Raw genomic sequence first — 20076 nt, 5'->3', positions numbered from 1 at the left:
TTTTTCTAACTTTGAAGCTCTCTGCTTGTAAGGAATACGTTTTTTTTTTGTTCACATATACAATATGTTTGCATCCTAAAGTTGAGATGTTTTTACTTTTGGAGACATCAGAGGCTTCAAAGTTCAGCAGCAATTTTCCAATTTTTCACAAAATTTTCAAACTCGATATTTTTCAGGGACCAGTTCAGGTTTGAAGTGGATTTGAAGGGTCTTCATATATAAAAACTACACCCCCCAAAGTATTCAAAATGACATTCAGTAAGTGTATTAACCCTTTAGGTGTTTCACAGGAATAGCAGCAAAGTGAAGGAGAAAATTCACAATCTTCATTTTTTACACTCACATGTTCTTGTAGACCCAATTTTTGAATTTTTACAAGGGGTAAAAGGAGAAAATTTTTACTTTTATTTGTAGCCCAATTTCTCTCGAGTAAGCACACACCTCATATGTCCATGTAAAGTGTTCGGCGGGCGCAGAAGAGGGCTCAGAAGGGAAGGAGCGACAAGGGGATTTTGGAGAGTACGTTTTTCTGAAATGGTTTTTGGGGGGCATGTTGCATTTAGGAAGCCCCTATGGTGCCAGAACAGCAAAAAAAAAAAAAAAAAAAAACACATGGCAGACCATTTTGGAAACTAGACCCCTCAGGGAACATAACAAGGGGTAAAGTGAACCTTAATACCCCACAGGTGTTTCACGACTTTTGCAAATGTAAAAAAAAAATTATAATTTTTACCTAAAATGCTTGTTTTCCCAAAAATTTTACATTTTTAAAAAGGGTAATAGCAGAATATACCCCTAAAAATTTGAAGCCCAATTTCTCCCGATTCAGAAAACACCCCATATGGGGGTGAAAATTGCTCTGCTGGCGCACTACAGGTCTCAGAAGAGAAGGAGTCACATTTGGCTTTTTGAAAGCAAATTTTGCTCTGGGGGCATGCCGCATTTAGGAAGCCCCTATGGTGCCAGGACAGCAAAAAAAAAAACCCACATGGCATACAATTTTGGAAACTAGACCCCTCAGGGAACGTAACAAGGGGTTAAGTGAACCTTTATACCCCACAGGTGTTTCACGACTTTTGCATATGTTAAAAACATTTTTTTTTTTACCTAAAATGCTTGTTTTCCCAAAAATTTTACATTTTTAAAAAGGGTAAAAGCAGAAAATACCCCCCAAAATTTGTAACACAATTTCTCCCGAGTACGGCGATACCCCATATGTGGCCCTAAACTGTTGCCTTGAAATACGACAGGGCTCCAAAGTGAGAGCGCCATGCGCATTTGAGGCCTAAATTAGGGATTTGCATAGGGGTGGACATAGGGGTATTCTACGCCAGTGATTCCCAAACAGGGTGCCTTCAGCTGTTGCAAAACTCCCAGCATGCCTGGACAGTCAACGGCTGTCCGACAATACTGGGAGTTGTTGTTTTGCAACAGCTGGAGGCTCCGTTTTGGAAACAGTGGCGTACCAGATGCTTTCATTTTTATTGGGGAGGGGGGCTGTGTAGGGGTATGTGTATATGTAGTGTTTTTTACTTTTTATTTTTTGTTAGTGTAGTGTTTTTAGGGTACAGTCGCACGGGCGGGGGTTCACAGTAGTTTCTCGCTGGCAGTTTGAGCTGCGGCAGAAAATTTGCCGCAGCTCAAACTTGCAGCCAGATACTTGCTGTAAACCTCCGCCCATGTGAGTGTACCCTGTACGTTCACATTGGGGGGGGGGGGGGGGGGGGACATCCAGCTGTTGCAAAACTACAACTCCCAGCATGCGCTGACAGACTGTACATGCTGGGAGTTTTAGTTTTGCAACAGCTGTAGGCACACTGGTTATGTATCACTGAGTTTGTGACCTAACTCAGTGTTTCACAACCAGTGTGCCTCCAGCTGTTGCAAAACTACAACTCTCAGCAGTCACCGACAGCCAACGGGCATGCTGGGAGTTGTAGTTATGCAACCAGCAGATGCACCACTACAACTCCCAGCATGCACTTTAGCTGTTTGTGCAAGCTGGGAGTTGTAGTTATACAACAGCTGAAGGTACACTTTTCCATAGAAAAAATGTGCCTCCAGCTGTTGCAAAACCATAAGTCCCAGCATGCCCATAAGGGAATGCTGGGAGTTGTGGTGGTCTGCCTCCTGCTGTTGCATAACTACAGCTCCCAGCATGCCCTTTTTGCATGCTGGGAGCTGTTGCTAAGCAACAGCAGGAGGCTGTCACTCACCTCCTGCAGCTGCCGGCACACAGGTCAGTTGACGCCGGGGATCGGGGTCCCCAGCACCCGGGGTGCACATCCCGCACCTGCTCACATCCTCCGGAAGAGGGGCGGAGCGGGTGCGGGAGTGACACATCAGCCAGTAATTCCGGGTCACTGGAGACCCGAAATCGCCGCAGATCGCTGGACTGAATTGTCCAGCGATCTGCGGCGATCGCCGACATGGGGGGGCATAATGACCCCCCTGGGCGATATGCCGGGATGCCTGCTGAACGATTTCAGCAGGCATCCGGCTCCGGTCCCCAACCGGCTAGCCGTGGGGACCAGAATTCCCACGGGCGTATGGATACACCCTCGGTCCTTAAGGACTCGGAATGCAGGGCGTATCCATACGCCCTATGTCCTGAAGAGGTTAAAAAATAAATAAAAAATCTTCACAATGTGGCTATGATCAGTAAGGACGTGGCTGTGCTGGAGTATCACAGGGTCGTATGGGAATACAAGGCGTTGTTGGCATGTACGTGGCTTTGCAGGTAACTCACCATTCACACCAACCACTTCTCTATGTCGGTCATTACCTGCCCAGTTCCAGTCTCAAAATGTTCATAATCCACGTGTATGGAGGAGACAGAGGCACCGACCGGCAGTTTCCGCTTTGGAGGCTCCAGTCCATCATCGCCATCACAGGGCAGAGCTTTCTCTTCTTTGCTGTGAACATTCCTCTTGTCAGTGACTTTTCTTTCTGCCTTTACCAGGAATAAAAAAAAAACTTAATACTCAACGTATTTCTGCATTGTGAGAAGAGAAGAAGCAGTGATGCGAGGCATGGACAGGACAGGACACGGGGGGGGGGGAGGGGGGGTACACAAAAGGCATGGACAGGACAGGACACTGGGGGTACACAAAAGGCATGGACAGGACAGGACACTGGGGGTACACAAAAGGCATGGACAGGACAGGACACGGGGGGGTACACAAAAGGCATGGACAGGACAGGACACGGGGGGAAGGGGGGGTACACAAAAGGCATGGACAGGACAGGACACGGGGGGGTACACAAAAGGCATGGACAGGACAGGACACGGGGGGTACACAAAAGGCATGGACAGGACAGGACACGGGGGGGGGGGGTACACAGAGGCATGGACAGGACAGGACACGGGGGGGGGTACACAGAGGCATGGACAGGACAGGACATGGGGGGGGTACACAGAGGCATGGACAGGACACGGGGGGGAGGGGGCGTACACAGAAGCATGGACAGGACAGAACACGGGGGGGGGGGGTTCACAGAGGCATGGACAGGACAGGACACGGGGGGGAGGGGGCGTACACCGAAGCATGGACAGGACAGAACACGGGGGGGGGGTTCACAGAGGCATGGACAGGACAGGCACGGGGGGAGGGGGCGTACACAGAAGCATGGACAGGACAGGACACGGGGGGGGGTTCACAGAGGCATGGACAGGACAGGCACGGGGGGAGGGGGCGTACACAGAAGCATGGACAGGACAGGACACAGGGGGGGGGGTACACAGAGGCATGGACAGGACAGGCACGGGGGGGGGGGGGAGGGGGTACACAGAGGCATGGACAGGACAGGCACGGGGGGGAGGGGGAGTACACAGAAGCATGGACAGGACAGGACACGGGGGGGGACAAAGAAGCATGGACAGGACAGGACACGGGGGGGGTACACAGAGGCATGGACAGGACAGGACACGGGGGGGGGTGTACACAGAAGCATGGACAAGACAGGCACGGGGGGGGGGGTGTACACAGAGGCATGGACAAGACAGGCACGGGGGGGGGGGTGTACACAGAGGCATGGACAGGACAGGCACGGGGGGGTGTACACAGAGGCATGGACAAGACAGGCACGGGGGGGGGTGTACACAGAGGCATGGACAGGACAGGCACGGGGGGAGGGGGAGTACACAGAAGCATGGACAGGACAGGACACGGGGGGGTACACAGAAGCATGGACAGGACAGGACACGGGGGGGGGTACACAGAGGCATGGACAGGACAGGACACGGGGGGGGTGTACACAGAAGCATGGACAAGACAGGCACGTGGGGGGGTGTACACAGAGGCATGGACAAGACAGGCACGGGGGGGGGGTGTACACAGAGGCATGGACAAGACAGGCACGGGGGGGTGTACACAGAGGCATGGACAAGACAGGCACGGGGGGGGTGGGGGTGGACACAGAGGCATGGACAGGACAGGCATAGGGGGTGGTGTGTACACAGAGGCATGGACAAGACAGGCACGGGGGGGGGTGTACACAGAGGCATGGACAGGACAGGCACGGGGGGGGGTGTACACAGAGGCATGGACAGGACAGGCACGGGGGGGGGTGGACAGAGGCATGGACAGGACAGGCACAGGGGGGGTGGGGTGGACACAGAGGCATGTGGACAGGACAGGCACGGGGGGGGGTGTACACAGAGGCATGGACAGGACAGGCATAGGGGGTGGTGTGTACACAGAGGCATGGACAGGACAGGCAAGGGGGGGGTGTGTACACAGAGGCATGGACAGGACAGGCACGGGGGGAGGGGGTGTACACAGAGGCATGGACAGGACAGGCACGGGGGGGGTTTACACAGAGGCATGGACAGGACAGGCACAGGGGGGGGTGTACACAGAGGCATGGACAGGACAGGCACAGGGGGGGGGTGTACACAGAGGCATGGACAGGACAGGCACGGGGGGGGGTGTACACAGAGGCATGGACAAGACAGGCACGGGGGGAGGGGGTGTACACAGAGGCATGGACAGGACAGGCACGGGGGGGGGGGTGTACACAGAGGCATGGACAGGACAGGCACGGGGGGAGGGGGTGGACACAGAGGCATGGACAGGACAGGCACAGGGGGGGGGGTGTACACAGAGGCATGGACAGGACAGGCACGGGGGGGGGGGTGTACACAGAGGCATGGACAGGACAGGCACAGGGGGGGGTGTACACAGAGGCATGGACAGGACAGGCACGGGGGGGGGTGTACACAGAGGCATGGACAGGACAGGCACGGGGGGGGGTGTACACAGAGGCATGGACAGGACAGGCACGGGGGGAGGGGGTGTACACAGAGGCATGGACAGGACAGGCACAGGGGGGGGGGTGTACACAGAGGCATGGACAGGACAGGCACAGGGGTGGGGGGTGTACACAGAGGCATGGACAGGACAGGCACAGGGGGGGGGTGTACACAGAGGCATGGACAGGGCAGGCACAGGGGGGGGGGTGTACACAGAGGCATGGACAGGACAGGCACAGGGGTGGGGGGTGTACACAGAGGCATGGACAGGACAGGCACAGGGGGGGGGTGTACACAGAGGCATGGACAGGACAGGCACAGGGGGGGGGTGTACACAGAGGCATGGACAGGACAGGCACGGGGGGGGGGTGGACAGAGGCATGGACAGGACAGGCACAGGGGGGGTGGGGTGGACACAGAGGCATGTGGACAGGACAGGCACGGGGGGGGGTGTACACAGAGGCATGGACAGGACAGGCATAGGGGGTGGTGTGTACACAGAGGCATGGACAGGACAGGCAAGGGGGGGGGTGTGTACACAGAGGCATGGACAGGACAGGCACGGGGGGAGGGGGTGTACACAGAGGCATGGACAGGACAGGCACGGGGGGGGTTTACACAGAGGCATGGACAGGACAGGCACAGGGGGGGGGGTGTACACAGAGGCATGGACAGGACAGGCACAGGGGGGGGGGTGTACACAGAGGCATGGACAGGACAGGCACGGGGGGGGGGGTGTACACAGAGGCATGGACAAGACAGGCACGGGGGGAGGGGGTGTACACAGAGGCATGGACAGGACAGGCACGGGGGGGGGGGGGTGTACACAGAGGCATGGACAGGACAGGCACGGGGGGAGGGGGTGGACACAGAGGCATGGACAGGACAGGCACAGGGGGGGGGGGTGTACACAGAGGCATGGACAGGACAGGCACGGGGGGGGGGTGTACACAGAGGCATGGACAGGACAGGCACGGGGGGGGGTGTACACAGAGGCATGGACAGGACAGGCACGGGGGGGGGTGTACACAGAGGCATGGACAGGACAGGCACGGGGGGAGGGGGTGTACACAGAGGCATGGACAGGACAGGCACAGGGGGGGGGGGTGTACACAGAGGCATGGACAGGACAGGCACAGGGGTGGGGGGTGTACACAGAGGCATGGACAGGACAGGCACAGGGGGGGGGGTGTACACAGAGGCATGGACAGGGCAGGCACAGGGGGGGGGGGTGTACACAGAGGCATGGACAGGACAGGCACAGGGGTGGGGGGTGTACACAGAGGCATGGACAGGACAGGCACGGGGGGAGGGGGTGGACACAGAGGCATGGACAGGACAGGCACGGGGGGGGGGGTGTACACAGAGGCATGGACAGGACAGGCACAGGGGGGGGGTGTACACAGAGGCATGGACAGGACAGGCACGGGGGGAGGGGGTGTACACAGAGGCATGGACAGGACAGGCACGGGGGGAGGGGGTGTACACAGAGGCATGGACAGGACAGGCACAGGGGGGGGGGTGTACACAGAGGCATGGACAGGACAGGCACAGGGGGGGGGGGTGTACACAGAGGCATGGACAGGACAGGCACAGGGGGGGGGGGGTGTACACAGAGGCATGGACAGGACAGGCACAGGGGGGGGGGGGTGTACACAGAGGCATGGACAGGACAGGCACAGGGGGAGGGGGTGTACACAGAGGCATGGACAGGACAGGCACAGGGGGGGGGGGTGTACACAGAGGCATGGACAGGACAGGCACGGGGGGGGGTGTACACAGAGGCATGGACAGGACAGGCACGGGGGGAGGGGGTGGACACAGAGGCATGGACAGGACAGGCACAGGGGGGGGGGTGTACACAGAGGCATGGACAGGACAGGCACGGGGGGGGGGTGTACACAGAGGCATGGACAGGACAGGCACAGGGGGGGGGTGTACACAGAGGCATGGACAGGACAGGCACGGGGGGGGTGTACACAGAGGCATGGACAGGACAGGCACGGGGGGAGGGGGTGTACACAGAGGCATGGACAGGACAGGCACAGGGGGGGGGTGTACACAGAGGCATGGACAGGACAGGCACAGGGGTGGGGGGTGTACACAGAGGCATGGACAGGACAGGCACAGGGGGGGGGTGTACACAGAGGCATGGACAGGGCAGGCACAGGGGGGGGGGGTGTACACAGAGGCATGGACAGGACAGGCACAGGGGTGGGGGGTGTACACAGAGGCATGGACAGGACAGGCACGGGGGGAGGGGGTGGACACAGAGGCATGGACAGGACAGGCACAGGGGGGGGTGTACACAGAGGCATGGACAGGACAGGCACGGGGGGGGGGGTGTACACAGAGGCATGGACAGGACAGGCACAGGGGGGGGGTGTACACAGAGGCATGGACAGACAGGCACGGGGGGAGGGGGTGTACACAGAGGCATGGACAGGACAGGCACGGGGGGAGGGGGTGTACACAGAGGCATGGACAGGACAGGCACACGGGGGGGGGTGTACACAGAGGCATGGACAGGACAGGCACAGGGGGGGGGGGGTGTACACAGAGGCATGGACAGGACAGGCACAGGGGGGGGGGGGGGGTGTACACAGAGGCATGGACAGGACAGGCACAGGGGGGGGGGGGGTGTACACAGAGGCATGGACAGGACAGGCACAGGGGGGGGGGTGTACACAGAGGCATGGACAGGACAGGCACAGGGGGGGGGGGGTGTACACAGAGGCATGGACAGGGCAGGCACAGGGGGGGGGGGGTGTACACAGAGGCATGGACAGGGCAGGCACAGGGGGGGGGGGGGGGTGTACACAGAGCCAGCACCGTTTACCTGCTGGGCAGAGAGCTCTTCTACAAATTTAATCATCTTCTTCCTGGGCCCCAGAGGTATCCCCATCTCCTTCAGGTCATCCACTGTACACATGAGCTGAAGAGGGAAGCACAATGAGATATATGGGAGAGATCTGATCTGGTTATGGAGCAGATGTAGGCGGCCGCGCAGACCACACAGTTCTGGCCAAATGGCACCCCATACATGAATGGCCTCAAGATTCTTTAGCCCTAACTCTAAGACGAAGCAGAAGTGAAATGGCGTAGGGGGCGTGTGCTCTGGAGATGGGTAATGGCATCTGCATGTGCAAGCTTTTAACCCCTTAACGACGCAGGACGTATATTTACGTCCTGCGCCGGCTCTCGCGATATGAAGCGGGATCGCGCCGCGATCCCGCATCATATCGCGTGGGTCCCGGCGCTAATCAACGGCCGGGACCCGCGGCTAATACCACACATCGCCGATCGCGGCGATGTGCGGTATTAACCCTTTAGAAGCGGCGGTCAAAGCTGACCGCCGCTTCTAAAGTGAAAGTGAAAGTGACCCGGCTGCTCAGTCGGGCTGTTCGGGACCGCCGCGGTGAAATCGCGGCATCCCGAACAGCTTATCGGACACCGGGAGGGCTCTTACCAGCCTCCTCGGTGTCCGATCGACGAATGACTGCTCCGTGCCTGAGATCCAGGCAGGAGCAGTCAAGCGCCGATAATGCTGATCACAGGCGTGTTAATGCACGCCAGTGATCAGCATTAGAGATCAGTGTGTGCAGTGTTATAGGTCCCTATGGGACCTATAACACTGCAAAAAAAATGTAAAAAAAAAGTGTTAATAAAGGTCATTTAACCCCTTCCCTAATAAAAGTTTGAATCACCCCCCTTTTCCCATAAAAAAAATAAAACAGTGTAAAAAAAATAAAAAATAAACATATGTGGTATCGCCGCGTGCGTAAATGTCCGAACTATAAAAATATATCATAATTAAGCCGTACGGTCAATGGCGTACGCGCAAAAAAATTCCAAAGTCCAAAAAAGCGTATTTTGGTCACTTTTTATATCATTAAAAAATGAATAAAAAGTGATCAAAAAGTCCGATCAAAACAAAAATCATACCGATAAAAACTTCAGATCACGGCGCAAAAATGAGTCCTCATACCACCCCATACATGGAAAAATAAAAAAGTTATAGGGGTCAGAAGATGACATTTTTAAACGTATAAATTTTCCTGCATGTAGTTATGATTTTTTCCAGAAGTGCGACAAAATCAAACCTATATAAGTAGGGTATCATTTTAACCGTATGGACCTACAGAATAATGATAAGGTGTAATTTTTACCGAAATATGCACTGCGTAGAAACGAAAGCCCCCAAAAGTTACAAAATGGCGTTTTTTTTCGATTTTGTCGCACAATGATTTTTTTTTCCGTTTCGCCGTGCATTTTTGGGTAAAATGACTAATGTCACTGCAAAGTAGAATTGGCGACGCAAAAAATAAGCCATAATATGGATTTTTAGGTGGAAAATTGAAAGGGTTATGATTTTTAAAAGGTAAGGAGGAAAAAACGAAAGTGCAAAAACGGAAAAACCCTGAGTCCTTAAGGGGTTAAGGTGATGGCCATTTATGTATCTTTCTAGTACGGTCTTTCACATTTTGGCAATGTAGTCAGATCTGTAAGCAAAGATCAATTTTTGCCCATCTACAGCAAAGTTGCATTTACTACTCTCTTCCAAATTTGGTCTCTCAGTTAACATTTTATGTGACTATGTAAACCCTTATTGGTCATTTGTGGCACATACCAATACCATTTGTGTGCAAGCATGTTTCTGTAATATATACATATTTGTAGTGTATAACAAAGATCTGGGTATATAGTTGTTCCCTTTCTCTGGAGGACTGAGGGGGAGGTTTATCAAAACTTGTCCAGAGGAAAAGTTGCTGAGTTGACCATAGCAACCAATCAGATCGCTTCTTTCATTTTTCGCAGGACTTTTCAGAAATAAAAGAAGCAATCTGATTGGTTACTATGGGCAACTCAACAACTTTTCATCTGGACAGGGTTTGATAAATCTCCCCCCCAGAGTGTTACACATTTCATATGTTTTTTTTCTGTCTGGATATTGCTATTCCATTTTAACTGTGTTTTTTAATAAAATTGTGAGTTTTAAAATTGGGAGTCTAAAGTATGTGATATGCTGTTTGAGTTTAGTGTATCTGAGGTGTAGATGCTACCTGACACAGCAGGAACACTCTCTTCATATATTTGGCATGGGGTACTAAGTGTCACGGCTGGAAGCCTGGGTATCAGAATTCATTATCCGTCACATCTGCTGTTTTGGGACAGAGCAGACATTGAATTGACATTTTATTTTTTATCACAGTTTTGTCCCTTGATGAAGCCTTTATTGACTGGGGGAAACACGTTGGGACATAGTTTGATGTATTATGGGGTTTCACTACATTGTAACAATAGGTGTTATGTTTGGTTGCTACCCCCAAAGTGCATGACTAGGGGACAACAGTTATTCTGATTAATCATCCGCCTGCTAGTGTCACCCAGGACCCTGGATTTAATAATGATAATTGACCCTTAGATTTGCTGTGTTTTCTATTTTTTTTTTTTCTGTCAGAATATTTTATATCAGATCCATTAATACATTTTCCTTGTGTTTCAGAACTGTGACAGTGCATTCGGTGATACAAAATTTCTAATTATTTAACCCTTCAGTGATGTGTAAAGAAAATTCCCATAAATAAGATGGAATTCCCTACACAAGTCTTGGGGTATCTCCTGACCAACATCCCATATCCCTTCCCTGAGGACACTCATGTCTATGTCAGGACAGGAAGCTAAACATCCAGTTACTAACAGATGAATGCTTACCAGAGACTCCATGTCCATCTTCTCTTTCTCCAGCACAGAGGTGTACTCTGCCAGGCTGAGTGACTCCAGTGCCTCCAGCAGGCTGGGCAGGTCTTCCTGTGGCAGGGAAACCTCATTGGCCTCTCTTGGCTCGTTGAAGTTACTCTGGAGGCAGATGGAAAGGGTTAGGGTTACCTGTACCCGGAGCTGCTGGATGTTATAAGAAGTGAGGGTCGGAGAGGAGTGGCCAGTCAATTTGCTGCAGATGAGGGATACTGTGCAGAAGGAGAAAGCCCCTGGGCCTCTGACTGGACATCTATCTTGTAGCCAAGGAGTCGTCATTTTACTCAGGCTTACCTGCTTCTCCACGGCGGATTCAGCTTTTGTCAAAGTGCTGACGTTGTTAGTGAGAGCCGGCGCTGGCACTGAGGAGGTAATGTCCGTCTGGTTGGACAAAATGTCAAACAAAATCAAAGACCCTGGAAAAGGAGAAAAGAAGGTGATGGTCTGGAGCACAAGACCTTGGCCAGAGGATTAGTAACCTCACACCAAACATTTACTGCCCTTCTCTTCAGTATAGGGTTTCTAATAAAAGAGGGAACTTTCCATAGAGATACAAGACTATGTCCTACACCAGCTATAAGGGGGACACGGCCATAAACCATATGGGACAGCCCAGGTCTGTACTGAGATGGAGGAGTTAAGGTAGGAAAAGCTTCTCCCAGTTATCATACCACCGGTTACCCTGGGGCTTGAGCTCTGCATTTGCATGAGAGGATTAATGGAAGAGGATTATGTAGAGTAACACGATCAGTAAAAGCAACGCTTGGCTCTGTGCATAACTCGCACTTCAAATGGAAAGGGGCATGCAAAAGTGCACCACAAATCCATTGTAGGATAAGGCAACGTTCAAAAGCACAGATGAGGTGGAACTTGGCCTGAGGAATTAAGACATAACATGTGGCTGTGGGAATAGCGCTCTAAAATGGAGGCCACAGATACACATGAGCAGAGAGGGAGCCGCACCTAGACTATGGCCAGCGACGGACACTCCCCCCTTAAAGTCTGGGTTCCGGCTCATGAAGAGCTCATACAAGCGGTTCATCTCTAGACTGACTTTGTCCACGATGGTCTGGCAGTATGTGGGACTGTTGTAGAACAGAATATCCAGCAGCGTCTCGTTGGTGAAGTGTCTCAGACGTCCAATACTGGGTAAGGTGATCTTTTTGATGTGTCTGCAAGAAGAGAAGACATCATATGAATCAGATACTGAACATCTTTAGGAATCCACCTTGCCTGAGAGGTTAGACGGATCCAGCACTTAAATATTAACCCCCTCCCTATCTGTGAAGATCAGGACACACCAGGGAATGGTTTGAATATAAAGTGCAGCGCTCGACAGACGATCCACTACATGTTATTCCACAGTCCTGGCTGGTGGACCTTACATACGCAAATCAGCAATGTGGTTGAAGGACCCCAACGAGCCCTCCATAAAAGGTGGGGAGTAAACAAATGGAGGCTGAAGGGGCATCCTGTCACTCTGAACAAGAGCCTAGACTAATATTGAGCTGATGTGATGAGGTCATCTTGTAGTTCACAGGAAGTCAGCTGACCAAGTAGACTTCCTGTGAGGGAGATTTATCAAAACCTCAAGACCAATTTGTCCTTTTTTTGTTACTTATTTCTATGATCTTTATTGTTTTACTACTACGGGTGGTGGGTGGTAATGGGAGGGGGATTTGTTACTGTTTGATTTATGCACTCTGGGCCATGCTAGATATGATATATACCAAGGTCTTATTTATCATGTTAATTTTACCTGTATCTTCTGTCGGGTTCTATCTTTCATCAGGTGTGTTTGATCCCTGAAAGCTGTTGTATTATATATGAAAAAGGTTTAATAAAAATAAAAAAACAAAAACAACAAATCTGTGCAGAGGAAAAGCTGACCAGTTACCCCTAGCAACCAGTTAGAGCGCCTTGTTTAACATGAAAGAAGCGATCGGATTGATCAACTTTTTCTCTGCACAGGATTTGATAAATCTCCCCCAGTAAGGGTCATTGTGGTGATCACAAGACCAAATCAGAGTAATGAACCGCATAAATGCGGCTGCACTGGAATGAAACAAATTGCGCTGTAGGACCAGTGGAGTGTGTGTGCATGACATAGGCAAAAAAAAAAAAAGAAAAACCCTGGAGTACTTCTTTAACGGAGTTTCTGTACAGAAGTGAAGGGGGGGCACAAAGTATTAGCAGAATTACACAACATAATAATGAGACTTGCTGCATACAGACCTATCCACCCCGGTGGCATCTCCATGGAGGGCACTGTGCCAATGGACCGGCAAGAACTCCACGCGATGCACTTTACCCTCGTCCACAGACTTTTTAAAATGAGACTGCAGTAATTTCAGAGACACAGCCCGAAAGTCGTCAACTGAGCATGAAAAGAAGGAAACGCCTATAAATTATACAGCATGGACTCTCCTCCCCATGTGTATCATGGCAGTCACTTCTCGCTAGGCTCCAGAGGAATTCTTACAATCACCAGAAAGCACCACTGCATCGTGATCGGGGGGAACAAAGGGAACAGGCCGTGTTATATCGGTCAGGGGGAGAGATAATGTAGATCCTGACCATTTCACCACTTAGATGCCATAGTCAGTGACCCCCAAATCCACTCACGTAACAGGAAGTTTAAAAATAAAACCGTACTAATAAAAACAAACAATAATAGATAAAACATTAAAAATATACCAAATATTAAAAATTCTAAGACCCTTTATCTAATTTGCCATTTAAAAATATGCATGTAAATATATGGGAACAGTACGGTCAGGGAAAATGCAGCAGCTCAGAGGTGGGTGCCAGCGGTATATAACAGCTGACCCCCTCCTAAAACTGCTGGGAAAATACTTTTTCCCGCTCCCTGCAGTTTAACCCTCTAGATGCACAAAGGGGGAGATTTATCAAAACCTGTCCAGAAGAAAAGTTGCTGAGTTGCTCATAGCAACCAATGCAAAAATGAAAAAAGCGATCTGATTGGTTGCGGTGGGCAACTCAGCAACTTTTCCTCGGGACAAATTTTGATATATCTCCCCGTAGTGTGTGATTTGGCTGACATTGCGTCCATCAGGGTTTCACCCTAAAATATATTAGCTACATTTACATCTACTGATCTCACACAGTAAACGCCATGCAAGGAAAAAAAATCCACAATTATAATTGTCACAAAACAAAAACTCCATACATCTGCTGTCGCTGTCACCTTACTGACCCTAACAAAGATAACGTCAGTTTTTCTGCACTTTATAAAAAAGAAAACCCCAAAACTTCCAGAATTGCTGCGTTTAGATTTTTTTTTTTATTCAACCTTCAAAAGTGCTGAAAAAAATAAAAATAAATAAAAGTTGTAAAAAGGAAAATCAATTACAAAAAGTCATATGATAGCAAAAAGGTGGCATCTATAGAGATCTGAATCACTTTTTTTTTTTTTTTAAACTAAAGAATGAAAACACAGTTGGCACAGGACAGGGGAACAGTGCAGATCTCATCTTCTCTTCCTCAGAGGTATCCAGATCTCTGCAGATCTCGTCTTCTCTTCCTCAGAGGTATCCAGATCTCTGCAGATCTCATCTTCTCTTCCTCAGAGGTATCCAGATCTCTGCAGATCTCGTCTTCTCTTCCTCAGAGGTATCCAGATCTCGTCTTCTCTTCCTCAGAGGTATCCAGATCTCTGCAGATCTCGTCTTCTCTTCCTCAGAGGTATCCAGATCTCTGCAGATCTCGTCTTCTCTTCCTCAGAAGTATCCAGATCTCTGCAGATCTCGTCTTCTCTTCCTCAGAGGTATCCAGATCTCTGCAGATCTCGTCTTCTCTTCCTCAGAAGTATCCAGATCTCTGCAGATCACGTCTTCTCTTCCTCAGAGGTATCCAGATCTCGTCTTCTCTTCCTCAGAGGTATCCAGATCTCTGCAGATCTCGTCTTCTCTTCCTCATAGGTATCCAGATCTCTGCAGATCTCGTCTTCTCTTCCTCAGAGGTATCCAGATCTCGTCTTCTCTTCCTCAGAGGTATCCAGATCTCGTCTTCTCTTCCTCATAGGTATCCAGATCTCTGCAGATCACGTCTTCTCTTCCTCAGAAGTATCCAGATCTCTGCAGATCACGTCTTCTCTTCCTCAGAGGTATCCAGATCTCTGCAGATCTAGTCTTCTCTTCCTCAGAAGTATCCAGATCTCTGCAGATCTCGTCTTCTCTTCCTCAGAGGTATCCAGATCTCGTCTTCTCTTCCTCAGAGGTATCCAGATCTCGTCTTCTCTTCCTCAGAGGTATCCAGATCTAGTCTTCTCTTCCTCAGAGGTATCCAGATCTCTGCAGATCTCATCTTCTCTTCCTCAGAGGTATCCAGATCTCGTCTTCTCTTCCTCAGAGGTATCCAGATCTCTGCAGATCTCGTCTTCTCTTCCTCAGAGGTATCCAGATCTCTGCAGATCTCGTCTTCTCTTCCTCAGAAGTATCCAGATCTCTGCAGATCACGTCTTCTCTTCCTCAGAGGTATCCAGATCTCTGCAGATCTCGTCTTCTCTTCCTCAGAGGTATCCAGATCTCTGCAGATCACGTCTTCTCTTCCTCAGAGGTATCCAGATCTCGTCTTCTCTTCCTCAGAGGTATCCAGATCTCGTCTTCTCTTCCTCATAGGTATCCAGATCTCTGCAGATCACGTCTTCTCTTCCTCAGAAGTATCCAGATCTCTGCAGATCACGTCTTCTCTTCCTCAGAGGTATCCAGATCTCTGCAGATCTAGTCTTCTCTTCCTCAGAAGTATCCAGATCTCTGCAGATCTCGTCTTCTCTTCCTCAGAGGTATCCAGATCTCTGCAGATCTCGTCTTCTCTTCCTCAGAGGTATCCAGATCTCTGCAGATCTCGTCTTCTCTTCCTCAGAGGTATCCAGATCTCGTCTTCTCTTCCTCAGAGGTATCCAGATCTAGTCTTCTCTTCCTCAGAGGTATCCAGATCTCTGCAGATCACGTCTTCTCTTCCTCAGAGGTATCCAGATCTCTGCAGATCACGTCTTCTCTTCCTCAGAGGTATCCAGATCTCTGCAGATCTCGTCTTCTCTTCCTCAGAGGTATCCAGATCTAGTCTTCTCTTCCTCATAGGTATCCAGATCTCTGCAGATCACGTCTTCTCTTCCTCAGAGGTATCCAGATTTCTGCAGATCTCGTCTTCTCTTCCTCAGAGGTATCCAGATCTCGTCTTCTCTTCCTCATAGGTATCCAGATCTCTGCAGATCACGTCTTCTCTTCCTCAAAGGTATCCAGATCTCTGCAGATCTCATCTTCTCTTCCTCAGAAGTATCCAGATCTCTGCAGATCTAGTCTTCTCTTCCTCAGAGGTATCCAGATCTCTGCAGATCTTGTCTTCTCTTCCTCATAGGTATCCAGATCTCTGCAGATCACGTCTTCTCTTCCTCAGAGGTATCCAGATCTCTGCAGATCTCATCTTCTCTTCCTCAGAAGTATCCAGATCTCTGCAGATCTCGTCTTCTCTTCCTCAGAAGTATCCAGATCTCTGCAGATCTCTTCTTCTCTTCCTCAGAGGTATCCAGATCACTGCAGATCTCATCTTCTCTTCCTCAGAAGTATCCAGATCTCTGCAGATCTCGTCTTCTCTTCCTCAGAAGTATCCAGATCTCTGCAGATCTCGTCTTCTCTTCCTCAGAAGTATCCAGATCTCTGCAAATCTCATCTTCTCTTCCTCAGAAGTATCCAGATCTCTGCAGATCACGTCTTCTCTTCCTCAGAGGTATCCAGATCTCTGCAGATCACGTCTTCTCTTCCTCAGAGGTATCCAGATCTCGTCTTCTCTTCCTCAGAAGTATCCAGATCTCTGCAGATCACGTCTTCTCTTCCTCAGAAGTATCCAGATCTCTTTGGATCTCGCCCTCTCTGGAATACTCATTGTACATTTCAGAGGCTAAATCACTGCCTGACTGCACTAATACACTATAACAATCCTCAGCTCTGCATGTAGGACAAGGTCAGGATTGGAAAGCTTCACTAAAATCAAGCAAAACTCACCACACTCCACAATACTTCTAAAGCGCAGGTCACACACGGGGCCAATTCCATGCACCATAAACACCAGGTGATCAGCCTGCGGCACCTCCCCTGCAGACACGGGACATAATACAGACATTAGAGAAGGGGTAACCCTGAAGATGTAGTGGTCAGTCCAGTACCTTAAGCCTACCCTCACACAGAGCGCCCCCTGAGGAGAACTTATATAATGAGGTTTATAAAAGTGCAATGTAAGGAGATGACAGGGTTAAGACTAAGATGGCTATCCAGGCCTCTCTATTAAGGCCACCCCAGGAGATCCCGAACACTCATAAGGCTCCTCCAGAACACATCTACGGGGAAGGGTGGGGGGCAAACCCAAAGGAGAAGGCAGGTTCAGTGCTGGACCACCCATACAGGAACTGAAGGCTCGGATTACCATCTGGGATATCATCATGGTCGTCTACGCCCCTCTTGACTACTCGCGGTCTGGCCTGACCATCCTGAGGTGTGCCCCACTCATCCGGAATGGCGCTATGCTGAAACTGGACGATTACCTGCAAAATCAGAGAGAGGACACGACATTTGTATGGACACTGACACCTATAGAAGTGAGAACGAAGAGGCGAACCGAGAACGGAATAGAGGGGCACCCCGAAATATTAAAGCAAGAGCTGGGCACAGGATGGTGAGATACGGCTGCTGTATACACTACACATCAATAACAGGCTGCTGTATACACTACACATCAATAACAGGCTGCTGTATACACTACACATCAATAACAGGCTGCTGTATACACTACACATCAATAACAGGCTGCTGTATACACTACACATCAATAACAGGCTGCTGTATACACTACACATCAATAACAGGCTGCTGTATACACTACACATCAATAACAGGCTGCTGTATACACTACACATCAATAACAGGCTGCTGTATACACTACACATCAATAACAGGATGCTGTATACACTACACATCAATAACAGGCTGCTGTATACACTACACATCAATAACAGGATGCTGTATACACTACACATCAATAACAGGCTGCTGTATACACTACACATCAATAACAGGATGCTATATACACTACACATCAATAACAGGCTGCTATATACACTACACATCAATAACAGGCTGCTGTATACACTACACATCAATAACAGGCTGCTGTATACACTACACATCAATAACAGGCTGCTATATACACTACACTCACATATAACAGGATGCTGTATACACTACACTCACATATAACAGGATGCTGTATACACTACACTCACATATAACAGGCTGCTATATACACTACACATCAATAACAGGCTGCTATATACACTACACATCAATAACAGGCTGCTATATACACTACACATCAATAACAGGATGCTGTATACACTACACTCACATATAACAGGATGCTGTATACACTACACTCACATATAACAGGATGCTGTATACACTACACTCACATATAACAGGATGCTGTATACACTACACTCACATATAACAGGCTGCTATATACACTACACATCAATAACAGGATGCTGTATACACTACACTCACATATAACAGGATGCTGTATACACTACACATCAATAACAGGATGCTGTATACACTACACTCACATATAACAGGATGCTGTATACACTACACTCACATATAACAGGATGCTGTATACACTACACTCACATATAACAGGATGCTGTATACACTACACTCACATATAACAGGATGCTGTATACACTACACATCAATAACAGGATGCTGTATACACTACACTCACATATAACAGGATGCTGTATACACTACACTCACATATAACAGGCTGCTGTATACACTACACATCAATAACAGGATGCTGTATACACTACACTCACATATAACAGGATGCTGTATACACTACACTCACATATAACAGGATGCTGTATACACTACACTCACATATAACAGGATGCTGTATACACTACACTCACATATAACAGGCTGCTGTATACACTACACATCAATAACAGGATGCTGTATACACTACACTCACATATAACAGGATGCTGTATACACTACACTCACATATAACAGGATGCTGTATACACTACACTCACATATAACAGGATGCTGTATACACTACACTCACATATAACAGGATGCTGTATACACTACACATCAATAACAGGATGCTGTATACACTACACTCACATATAACAGGATGCTGTATACACTACACTCACATATAACAGGATGCTGTATACACTACACATCAATAACAGGATGCTGTATACACTACACTCACATATAACAGGATGCTGTATACACTACACTCACATATAACAGGCTGCTGTATACACTACACATCAATAATAGGATGCTGTATACACTACACTCACATATAACAGGCTGCTGTATACACTACACATCAATAATAGGATGCTGTATACACTACACTCACATATAACAGGATGCTGTATACACTACACATCAATAACAGGATGCTATATACACTACACTCACATATAACAGGATGCTGTATACACTACACTCACATATAACAGGATGCTGTATACACTACACATCAATAACAGGATGCTGTATACACTACACATCAATAACAGGCTACTGTATACACTACACATCAATAACAGGATGCTATATACACTACACATCAATAACAGGCTACTGTATACACTACACATCAATAACAGGATGCTATATACACTACACATCAATAACAGGATGCTGTATACACTACACATCAATAACAGGATGCTGTATACACTACACATCAATAACAGGATGCTGTATACACTACACATCAATAACAGGATGCTGTATACACTACACTCACATATAACAGGCTGCTGTATACACTACACATCAATAACAGGCTGCTGTATACACTACACATCAATAACTGGATGCTATATACACTACACATCAATAACAGGCTGCTGTATACACTACACATCAATAACAGGCTACTGTATACACTACACATCAATAACAGGCTGCTGTATACACTACACATCAATAACAGGCTGCTGTATACACTACACATCA

At 49.2% G+C, this 20076-nt stretch overlaps 1 protein-coding gene across 2 annotated transcripts in view; it reads right to left on the bottom strand.

Moving 5' to 3' along the window:
* The window catches only part of SEC23IP (SEC23 interacting protein), a 69224-nt gene that overhangs the window by 31515 nt on the left and 17633 nt on the right, over positions 1-20076 (bottom strand). For both annotated transcript variants that reach the window (XM_056552445.1, XM_056552444.1), the window contains exons 6-13: positions 17453-17570; positions 17035-17124; positions 13247-13388; positions 11975-12183; positions 11306-11427; positions 10970-11113; positions 8094-8189; positions 2786-2953 (exon numbers count right to left, since the gene is read on the bottom strand). In XM_056552445.1, coding sequence (XP_056408420.1) covers positions 2786-2953; positions 8094-8189; positions 10970-11113; positions 11306-11427; positions 11975-12183; positions 13247-13388; positions 17035-17124; positions 17453-17570 — 1089 coding nt within the window. The remainder of the gene's footprint in view (positions 1-2785; positions 2954-8093; positions 8190-10969; positions 11114-11305; positions 11428-11974; positions 12184-13246; positions 13389-17034; positions 17125-17452; positions 17571-20076) is intronic.

This window comes from Hyla sarda, unplaced genomic scaffold, assembly GCF_029499605.1.
Source record: "Hyla sarda isolate aHylSar1 unplaced genomic scaffold, aHylSar1.hap1 scaffold_161, whole genome shotgun sequence".
Lineage (NCBI taxonomy): Eukaryota > Metazoa > Chordata > Amphibia > Anura > Hylidae > Hyla > Hyla sarda.
This window is presented reverse-complemented; position numbering and strand designations above follow the sequence as displayed.